Source organism: Artemia franciscana, chromosome 15 (genome assembly GCF_032884065.1).
Source record: "Artemia franciscana chromosome 15, ASM3288406v1, whole genome shotgun sequence".
Classification (NCBI taxonomy): Eukaryota; Metazoa; Arthropoda; class Branchiopoda; order Anostraca; family Artemiidae; genus Artemia; species Artemia franciscana.
In genome coordinates this window covers 8801306-8813199 of record NC_088877.1, presented here as the reverse complement: position 1 = coordinate 8813199, position 11894 = coordinate 8801306, and the positions used below count along the sequence as shown (strand labels likewise).

The 11894-nt window shown below is 32.7% G+C and overlaps 1 protein-coding gene across 1 annotated transcript; it reads left to right on the top strand.

Moving 5' to 3' along the window:
* Positions 1-1778: 1778 nt before the first annotated feature.
* LOC136036011 (cuticle protein 16.5-like) lies at positions 1779-11224 on the top strand. Its single transcript, XM_065717936.1, has 5 exons — positions 1779-1900; positions 5582-5630; positions 6753-6822; positions 9338-10000; positions 11031-11224. The coding sequence occupies exons 1-5, from the start codon at positions 1886-1888 to the stop codon at positions 11122-11124; spliced, it is 891 nt and encodes a 296-aa protein (XP_065574008.1). The 5' UTR covers positions 1779-1885; the 3' UTR covers positions 11125-11224.
* The last annotated feature ends 670 nt before the right edge of the window (positions 11225-11894 follow it).

Sequence of the window (11894 nt, the reverse complement as noted above, 5' to 3'; positions counted from 1 at the left end):
GTAATAATTTCTGTTTGTTTTAAGTTTTATTGCTGTTCCTTACTTCCAGCTGAAAAAGCTTTTTCACATTTATTTTTTAATTTTTTTTAAATAATGCTAGTAAATCCTGATCTCCCTTCATGGAAGTTTTCTTCTCTCATGACAAATTCTCGATGGAAACTTCCCCCAGCATATCCCCCTCTTCTCAACCCCTCCCCCCAACCAAAAAATCCTCCTGAAAACGCCTGTATACTTCCCAATAACCAATACTATATGTAAGCACAGGTCAAAGTTTGTAATTTGTTGCCCCTCCCACGGGGACTGTGGGGGAGTAAGTCGTCCCCAAAGACATACCTATAAGGTTTTTCGCCTACGCTAAATAAAATGGCTATCTCAGAATTTTGATCCGTTGACTTTGGGAAAATAATTAGCGTGGGAGGGGGCCTAGGTGCCCTCCAATTTTTTTGGTCACTTAAAAAGGGCACTAGAACTTTTCATTTCCGTTAGAATGAGCTCTCTTGCAACATTCTAGGACAACTGGGTCGATACGATCACCCCTGGGAAAAAAAAAAAAAAAAAAAAAAAACAAATAAACACGCATCCGTGATCTGCCTTCTGGCAAAAAATGCAAAATTCCACATTTTTGTAGATAGGAGCTCGAAACTTCTACAATAGGGTTCTCTGATACGCTGAATCTGATGGTGTGATTTTCGTTAAGATTCTATGACTTTTAGGGGGTGTTTCCCCCTATTTTCTAAAATAACGCAAATTTTCTCAGGCTCGTAACTTTTGATAGGTAAGACTAAACTTGATGAAACTTACATATTTAAAACCAGCATTAAAATGCGATTCTTTTGATATAGCTATTGGTATCAAAATTCCATTTTTTAGAGTTTTGGTTACTATTGAGCCGGGTCGCTCCTTACTACAGTTCGTTACCACGAACTGTTTGATATTATAACACTGCTAAAACGTTTCAGTTGTATGGAGCAAAGCCATGTCGCAGGAATTTATTTTTAAAAGGGGTCAAAATTGCGCAGGGGGATGGAAAGAGAATCAAGAAACTTGAAAAACAGATGGATGACAGTAAAAATATAAGGTTATTTTTATAACTCTTAAGACCTTAGATGGCCACGGACCAGAGCCCTCCCCTTGCCTACATAGCGGGTGAAAATAATTTGATGAGTTTCGGTTGTTCCATAAGATATATTTATTCTTGAATTTTTATTTCAAGTTTTTAAGAAAAAAAAATTCAAGAAGAAAAAATTGGAAGCTTTTTTTAAATTTTGGAGAATCGGAAGACTTCAAGAGATAATAATTCTATCGAATTTTTTTCAGAGCAGGGGGGGGGTTGTTGGCCAACAAAAGAGCTTTTGTTAGAAAGCGGCGACTCCATCAAAATTTAACAAAAGTTTTCAGTCCTTTCATCTTGAAAATTTGTACTTTTACTGAAAAAAAGAGTAAAAGTAACAGTTAATGTTTTCAAGAAGAAAAACAGAAGCTTTTGTTAAATTTGGTAGACATCAGAGTTTTTTAACAAATTTTTTTTTGTCCGCCTCCACACCCATTCTGAAAAAAAAAAAATCCAATAAAATTCTTCTCTCTTGAATTTTTCCAATTTTCCAAAATAAATTTTTGCTTGAATGTAAGGTAAAACTATATAAAATGCAAATTTCTGTCGCAAAGTCTATGCTCAGCCCTCGTAAGTTTTGCAAGAAGTTGACTGCATAGTCTGGTAGAATGGGTTCCCGTTTTCAGGGTCAGCGGAAATTTGCTATACCCTACAGCTGACATAGCGCAATGACCACTTTTGAGTCGAATATACAGTCAACTTTTTTCCAGCTATATAAAACGAAATCATTACATCAATTTATTACAGTTTCCTCAGAAGTGCACATCGGTGAACATGAGAATGAGAGCGGTAGGGATTTTAGTGATGATGTATATTTCTTATTCTTCTGTAACTAAGGATAGTGTTACGGAAGATTCTAGTGTTTTATTTTCTACCATATTATGGTAATTATGTTACGTGAATAGTGACTTGGCATCGTCACTTCAAGACAAATGTTATAGAGATAATATACATAAACTGCATATGACGGGCCAAAATTCTTGACCATACATTATCTAGTTCAATATCACCAAACATATCAACTATTTTGATTCCCCTTTTTTTGTCCCCAATTTCACTTTTTGCATAGCTACTAATTATTATTTGTTTTACAAAAATAGTTTTGAGTATAAGCAACTATTAATTTATTACGAGTTCTCATCACACAAAACCAATTTAAATGCAAAACCTCAGAAATCTGTTTCGGTACTTATCGGTTATATAATAAACACTATAAAATTTCGACCCAAGAAACTGGTCTTCTTTATACCACACAATCAGCTTTGGCCTGGTTGGAAAATAATTTGTAGCTATATTTTATTTAAGTATTTAGTTTGTATTTTGCTTTGGTTAGGTTACGTCTTTAATTTATGCTATGCTTTATCCAAGCCTCCCCCCCCCCTTATGTGCAAATATATAGATCAAAATTGTTCTAAAATATTTTCATCATATTTCATTTGATTTCACTAGCATTAATCGAACTTCGCTTCCCGACTGCTTCTTATATGTACCTCTGTTTTTCTAGGATAATAAAATTGACATTAATATCATTAATCATGACAGAGTTTGCAATTTCATTCAAATAAATTTAGTTGTTAATATAATAAGGAAGAGGTGGGGTAAGGGGAGGGGAGGGGCAAATCCAATCTTAGGCAGAACACCACTGATCCGTTTTTAGAATCAATAATATTATTCAGTGATAAATAGAGTAATATATAAATGCTCTCTGTACCGTAGTTTTTTTTTTCCCAGGGGTGATCGTATCGACCCAGTTGTCCTAGAATGTTGCAAGAGGGCTCATTCTAACGGAAATGAAAAGTTCTAGTGCCCTTTTTAAGTGACCAAAAAAATTGGAGGGCACCTAGGCCCCCTCCCACGCTAATTATTTTCCCAAAGTCAACGGATCAAAATTCTGAGATAGCCATTTTATTTAGCGTAGGCGAAAAACCTTATAAGTATGTCTTTGGGGACGACTTACTCCCCCACAGTCCCCGTGGGAGGGGCAACAAATTACAAACTTTGACCTGTGCTTACATATAGTATTGGTTATTGGGAAGTATACAGGCGTTTTCAGGAGGATTTTTTGGTTGGGGGGAGGGGTTGAGAAGAGGGGGATATGCTGGGGGAAGTTTCCATCGAGAATTTGTCATGAGAGAAGAAAACTTCCATGAAGGGAGATCAGGATTTACTAGCATTATTTAAAAAAAATTAAAAAATAAATGTGAAAAAGCTTTTTCAGCTGGAAGTAAGGAACAGCAATAAAACTTAAAACAAACAGAAATTATTACCCATATAAGGGGCTCACCTCCTTATGATACCTAGCTCTTTACACTAAAGTATTTTTAGTAATTTCAACTATTTATTCTACGGCTTTTGTGATTCAGGGGTCATTCTTAATGAATTGGGATAAAATTTAAGCTTTAGTGTAAAGAGCGAGGTACTGACGATGGGGCGAATCCCCTCATATATGTAATAAAAACATGAGAATACAAAAGTTCTTTACGTAAGCTAATTTATAAGTTACGTAAATCTTTTACCAATAAAAAGATTCGTAAAAAATTAAAAGTTCTAGTTGCCTTTTTAATTAACCAAAAAATCGGAGGGCAACTAGGCTTCGCCCCCGCTCTTTTTTTCTCAAAATCATTCGATCAAAATTATGAGAAAGCCATTTAGCCCCCCCCCCCCAAAAAAAAATATGCAAATTTCGTTTTGATTATTCCTCTGCGGAGAGCCAAAATCAAAACATGCATTGATTCAAAAACGTTCAGAAATTAAATAAAAAAAAACGAGTTTTTTTTAACTGAAAGTAAGGAGCGACATTAAAACTTAAAACGCACAGAAATTACTTCGTATATGAAAGAGGCTGCTTCCTCATCAACGCCCCGCTCTTTACGCTAAAGTTTTTTACTGTTTTAAAAAGAAGAATTGAGAGAAAGAGTCAAACTTTAGCGTAAAGAGCGGGGCGTGGTTTTTGATTGGCTAGAAATATTTTCAACCGGTTTACATCCAGACATGAAGCTGAAGAAGTTTTTTTGGAGGGAGGGAGGGAAATCAATACATCAAAAGTGAGTGAACTACCTAGAGATTATGAGACAAGAATATGTTCAATTTTTTAAAGACAAGAAGACCTCCTCCCCCTGATAAATTCGTGTTTGCATCCGTAAACTCTATAGCATATGTTCTCAAAAGGAAATTGGTATCAGCAGAAAGGCTTGCAACAATTTTTTATTTCTTTTGTGCTCGTAAGATAGGCTATTATGGAAGTGAGGGTTTATATAAATTTTGCGGGCTTAGGAGTTTATGCAATACCACTTAAACTGTTTTGTGCTCCTTGTAAATAAAATATCTAATGTAAAAACAAAATTTTCAAAAAAATAAATTTGTGAACTTACACCATGTAGTTACCAAGTTACACACAAAATTATGCCAACTATTCGCTAATTTATTCGTGGTAAATTGAAATGGGTATGTAAATTGAAATAACCTTGGATATATCTATATTTGTGAATGGCAGGTAAGGGCATTTCAAAAAAAAAACCGGTATTATATCTAATTATTAGAATGTAGAGAATTTTGATAAAATGAATTATACCTTTCCGTAGAAAATATGTATGATCGAAAGTTTCTGGGACTACCAAGAATACTCTAATCGATTTGTTGGGATATGAACATAGCCCCATTTTAAATTTTATTTCACTTTTTTCCTTTTACCTTTAAAAAAAATTCTATTTTGTGTCTAAAACATCAGTAATTCAAAACAATATCGGTACGACAAAGCCTGTGAGCACAGGAAACTAACCTATTATATGCTTAATTCATGTGTATTCGAATTTTTATTTAAAAATTATACATACAGAAGAGTTTTGTAGTCAAGATTACAAAAAAAAATCTCTTGATATGGATCTAGATTAGTTCTATAGCTGGATCGGCTTCCGATACTCAAGCAAATTAAAACCTGTCTGAAACAAGACAACGTAACAAAGAAGACAAATAAAATAAAATAAGATAAAATAAAATAATGATATAATAAAATAAAATAAATTATCTTAAAATGAAATAAGGCATGTCTTTGTTTTGTTTTGTTTTTGTGTCTTTTGGTGTTTATCCTCGTCATCATGCCAATATATTCTTAAAAACAAAAATACAATGTCAAGTTTTGACAAAACATTTCTAACTAAACAAAGTGATAGTATTAATTTAATTGATTTATGTCAAATATCAGATATTTGACCTGGCTCAGAATAACCTAAGAAAAAGGGGTCTATACAGCTTATTTTGATACTCTTCTAAATTTATTGCCCAAAGTATCTATACTTTTCCTACACTTTTTAGCATTATACTATAATTTTAGTATTACTACTTCTGTTATTATACTATTATTACTTTGTAATTATCGCAATATCATTTATTGTAATTACTTTAATACTAGCATATTACTTTTTATTTAACTATTATGTCATGCTTTTTTATACGTTATATTTTTAATTGCAGACTTTGGTTTCATGCCTTTTCGTCGCATCAGCTCTGGCTGCACCGAAACGTATGTTACTTTCTTTAATTAGTTATTTGTTACTTCTTATTTATTATATTATTATATAATATAATTATATTTTTTATATTTACTTTTATTATATTTTTTACTTCTTTTATATTTTTTGGTGTGAATTTCTATTATTTAAGACTATTTTACAAGTATTATTGAATTGGGTGACAAAAGTAAAAGGTTATAAGCTACGATGAACCAGTAAAAAAAAAATACTGGTAGAAATTCGACTAAGGATTGTGCTGTCGCTAGCAAACATTTCTGTCAATGAAATCGCTTAACTGTAAAAAGTGTTATTGAAGAGTAATTTGGAGCTTGAAATTTAAAAAAGCCGATTAACAAAACAAATAATTTTGTATTTTTCATTAAGATATAATTCTGGGAAAAAGTGTTTTTAAATTGTTTTATATTTTATGTATATATATATATATATATATATATAATTTTATTTTATTTTTTCCTTTTACTTTTTCCTACTTTAATACGTGCTATTAGTTTCTGAAAGAAACAAAAAAACTCTTTTTATGGTCTTTCCAAAGAATTTATGAACAATTAAAATGAATAAATATCCCCTATATTAAACTTGCCTCATAAAGTTCTAATTACCAAGGCTTCAACATTATTTCCAAACCATTGAGAGACTGCGCTGTATGTCTAAAAGAAATACAAATTTATCAGTTTAATATCGAAGGAAAAAACAAGATAATAATGCTGAAATTGGGAGGCAATACAACTTCTTATAAGGTGCTGGGAATTGAAGTAAACTTCAATATAAGGCTAAATTTTTGAATGATCAGTATCTAGAAGTAATTAAACGGAAGAACCTTACACAATTTGTCCTTTTTTCCACAGAAAAGCACTCTTGATTTAATTCTGATTTTCTATTAGAACCCTCTTTGTGGAAATATTTTTCTTAATTCATTTCTGTTCGTTTTATATTGACATAGTTCTTTAAGAATTTATAGTTAGGCCTGCAATTAATTTAGGATCTAGAAGTAATTAAACGGAACAGCCTTGCACAATTTGCTCTTTTTTCCACAGAAAAGTACTCTTGATTTAATTATGAAAACTCTTTTTGTAAAGGCTTTCCTAATCATGATACATTTTTTGCCGTTTTAGCTGACGCCCATGGTCATTATGGTGGGTCAGGTGGATATTCTTCTGCAGGAAGCTTCGCTGCTCCTCAAGGGTGAGTAGAAATTTTGCGGCTAATTTTACTTTAATTTTTAAGTTTCCGGGAGTAGAAATTTTGCGGCTATTTTTACTTTAATTTTTAAGTTTCCGTGAGTTTCCGGGAGTAGAAATTTTTCGGCTATTTTTACTTTAATTTTTAAGTTTTCGGGAGATTTTATTCTTCGTTTGTCATGTCACATAATATATAAAAACATAGTAGGTAGATTTAATAAAAAATAAATAAATAACCAAATAAATAAAAAAATTAAAACGTAAATAAATGAAAAGTAATAAATAAAAATTGAATTGTGAGACGTCCACAGGCTGTTTTGATCTGCATGGATTATTTACATCCACAAGGAAGGGGGGTATTTAGTGATTCGGTATTTTGTTTTGTTGCCTAAAAGAACTTCTAATGTTTCAAAACATTGGGGAGATGGAGTATTAGGCGACACATTTTTTTCTTTTTATTTGATTCAAATGTTTTAGCTAATAATTAGAAATAGCTTAAGATTGTTTTAAAGCTTAAAGTGAAGGATCCTGTAGTCTCTATAAAGATAAAATATAAAACATTTGAAGATAAGGTGAAAATTAACCTTTGAGGCCACAATTTATTTCCGTTTTTTAGTAACAGTTCTGGCTCTTGATGATTTATAGGCTAAACTATTTAGCAAGTGTTTTTGTATCCTTTTTTTTCTTCTCTTTTTAAGTGTCTGATCAATATTTGATAGGTTTTGATTGTAAGTGTTATCATTTGTCTTTTCTTTTTATTATATTGTAGCGTACTCCTCATTTTTTGAGGGAAAAAAAGAAAATAAATAAATTAATAAAAAATACGAGCATCTGGATCATTTACCAAATTGCTGGGCTTTGCAACATTTTTTACATATAAGTTTCTTTTAAAGGTACAGAAATAACAATTCCATCCCTTTCTCCCCCCCCCCCCTCCCTCTCTCTCTCTTTCTCTCTCTCTCTTTTTTGCATTCTTGACAAAGATGATACAAGTTTAAACATGAATGTGGTCTAAATTTTTCTTGTTTTTAAATATGTAAGTTTACTCTTACCCATTGTCAGCTACGAGCCTGAGAAAATTTGCCTGATTTAAAAAAAGGGGAATCAGCCCCTTAAAGTTATAGAATCTTAATGAAAGTTACAACTTCAGATTCATCGTATCACATAACCCTGCTGTAAAGGTTTCAAGCTCCTATCTGTAAAAATGTGGAATTTTGTTGTTTTTTTTGCCGAAAAAAATCACAGATGTGTGTTTATATTTTTTTCCATGGGTGATCGCATCGAACCAGTGGTCCTACAATATCGTGAGAGGGCTCATCCGAATGGAAATTAAAAGTTCTAGTGCCCTTTTCAAGAAACAAAAAAGATTGGAAGGCATCTAGAATTGTCTAGAGGATATATCCGTGGGAACGGTATTTCTCTGTGGAGGTGGGGCCAGATTTTCTAGGATTTCTTATAAAAAAAAACAATAAGAAATTACACAAAAAAACAAGATAACTTCGAAGACCACACTGCCTTTCCATGACGAAAGTAAAACAGTTCAAAATAGGGATGATACCCTTTTATTGGCAGTCAATAGATATAAAATTATTTAACTAGATATTTCGAACACATATACAGTGTTCAAAAAACAAGTTTTTTCAGCTGAAAGAAAGGAGCAAAATAGAAACTTAAAACAAACAGAAATCATTACGGACATGAAGGAGGTTGCCTCCTCCTCAACACCTCCCTCTTTACGCTAAAGTTTTAATTTTATCCCATTTCTTTAAGAACGACTGCTGAAATACAAGGGTTCTTTCATTTGAACAATAAGAAACTTTTTTGAAAGTACCAACAAATTTTAGCGCAAAGAGTAAGGTGTTGAGAAGGAGGTAACCCTCTTCATATAAGTAACAATTTCTGCTTGTTTTAAATTATAATGTTGCTTCTTACTTTCGGCTGAAAAAATTGTTTTTTTAAATATAATTATAATATAAAGCATGAAAGACGCTTGCATAAAATAAGCTTTAATACCGCGAGATTTTAACAAAGATCAGAAAGCATAAAAAAAAAGGATTAAAAACAAAAAATTTATTCACAAACTATTAAAGGTTTATCAATAAAAATGTGTTTATGCTCGAGTTAAGTAAAAAAAAAACACTAATAATTCCTATGGATACAATGAACTTGAAATGTTAACTTGCAAATTGAAAATATTGTAACATTCAAAAGTGCATATATGACTTGTTCAACAAAAAAAAAGGTCTTTTTTAAGCCTTTACCAGTAGCGTGGGGAAATCTCGTAAAGCGACGTCCCATCAAAGCTATAAATAGTCTTAAAAACGGTAAAAAGTACAGAATAGCCTTGTCTCTGCAATATACAGGCTGGAAATAGCTTGGATTGGACATCATATGTTAATCTGCAGTTGGATCTTAAGAGTACAAAAGAAAAAAAAGAAGACTTTTTTTTAATCCAATATTTATCTTGTGTTAGTTATTAGCTTTGTTTAATTTAGCTAGTACATTGTTTTTATTTTCAGTCACTATGGAGCACCCGCAGCCTTACCTCAAGTCGCATCCTATGCTGCAGCCCCAGCATACTCTGCACCTGCTGCTTTTGCTGCTCCATCATACTCTAAGCACGCTCCAGCCTATGCAGCTCCTGCTCCAGTAGCTGTACCATCATACTCTAAGCACGCTCCAGCTTATGCTGCACCTGCCCCAATAGCTGTACCATCATACTCTAAGCATGCTCCAGCTTACTCAGCACCTGCTCCAGTAGCTGCACCATCTTATTCTTCATATGCTCCTGTTGCAGCTCCAACTTTTTCTGCACCTGCTCCTACGTATCCTTCACATGCTCCATCTTACTCTGCACCTGCTCCAATCGCTGCTCCAGTCTATTCTGCACCTGCTCCAGTATATTCTGCACCTGCTCAAGCTTCATTTTCAGGATATTCAGCACCAGCTCCAGTTGCTGCTGTTCCATCTTACTCAGCTCCTTCTCTTCCTTCTTACGCCATATCTTCTGCACCAGCTGTTTCATCTTACTCTGCCCCAGCCGTATCTTCCTTTTCTGGTCATGCTGCTCCATCGTATTCTTCCCATCCTGTTCAGTCATTTTCAGCTCCTGCTGTGTCATCTTATTCAGCCCCAGCAATTGCTGCTCCTGTTGCACAGTCCTATGGAGCTCCTTCTTCAGGGTAATTAATTTTAAATTTTAATAGTTTCTATTTTTCTATTGTAAGATGATCTTTATATGGTATGTATAATAATCTAACTTTCAATTAACTTTTAAAAAGTTCGATAGAAAAAAAACTTGTGTCTTGATATAACACATCTTATCTCATGTCTTTCTAAGTCAACATTATTATAATATAGTTCGAAAACCTAGATCAAATTGAGAGATGTAACATTAACAATGACGAAGATGATAATTTACCTGAAACAATGTGTTGCAACGCCTTCGGTTATTCTTTCGTTCTAAAGATTATATTAAAATTTAATCGTATTTAATATTACTCTTCAAAAAAATGTTCCTAAAAGTCAAGCAAAATAAAATATCAAGAGAAAAACATAAATGGTATAACCAAGTGAGGTGCAGGTCTTGTCTAAGAGACTTGTCTAAACGTGGAAGTCTAGTACGATGGGATTCTTTCAGGGATTCTATATCTGTTGCTACTTTGTCATAAAGCCCAGAACTTTGATCCATTTGGTGCAAAACCTCTGGGTCAACGGTTTGAGGAAAGTTAAAAGTCAATTTTTAGGTGATGTTAATTAAGTAAAGAACATTGAATACAGAAGACATACTACAAATGCAAAAGGTCAAAAATTGCCTTAAAAGGATTAAAAAAGGACAAAATAATTATCCTGCATATTCTTAGAACAGGAAAAATAAATGAAAACAATGAACTTTTCAACAGGTTTTTCGAATTCCTTTTTCTTCCTGTCTGCGGCACACGATTTTCCGCTTGACAAATATACCAGGTTTTAAGATTTCATTATGTCAGCGCACAGTTTTGACTGTAGTAAAGGCGCTTAAATCTACTTATACCCTTTATCCTACTAGGTTGCATTCCATAAAGTATGACAGATAGAAAAACCCTGACTGTGTCACTGAATTCGTCGCATTGAGATTAGAAGACGTTAATTGTTAACTAAAAGTCAAATATTTCTGTAGATGCTAGGTTTTGAATTGAGACAGCTGAATTACTAGCTTTCACTTATTTTTAGCTTTGGACATGCAAAGACAGGTGGATTCAGCGCACCTCAGCCATCATATGGAGCCCCAATTGCACAACCTCCTGTTGTTGGATATGGTAGATAAGCAGCCAAAGGCCTATAGGACGTTACAAACTAATTTTAACTACAAAATACTATTTTTTGCAATTATTTTTTTCTATTCACAAATAAAACATTCTTTTTTTTATGGGTCTTTAGTTCACATGTAAAACTAGGAATAGCTTAGAAATTATAGCAATTTAAGTTCGGTAGTAATATAGGAAAATTTACTGAAGTTTATTTTATTATAAATAAATTTCAAACTACTCAACACAGTTTAGAGTAGAAACTTTTATGGTAACCTAGTGACATAAAAGTAATCATAGGATTACTTAAAAAAAAATGAAATTCAACTTAAATAGAACAGAAAGAACTCCATTAAACAAAATCAGCAAAAATAAAATAAAATAATCTATCAAGCGTAAAAACTACCACAAATCAACATCGATATACTAATGAAACCCAAGACGAACAGCAATCAAAATAAGTAGTCGAGTTAAACTCAAAACAAACAGAAATTAACATGAATAAGCCATTATTGTGATATTACATTGTCACCGTTTTGAAAATCTTCATGATCATAATTCGTGTTGATATAGTTCAGCACCCTTCTATACAATCCTCTAAAGATTTGCCTTAATACCCTTAGCTTGTGTAGTAGTAAAAGTTGTAGTAGCAGTAGTACCATCAATAGCAGTATGCACATAGCATATTTTTTTCAACATTCCTTTCAATATACGGTACAATTTTTAGCAGTAGGAGTAGAGCTAATAGTATTAGTAATAATAGCAATAATAAAAATAGTAACAGTCAGAG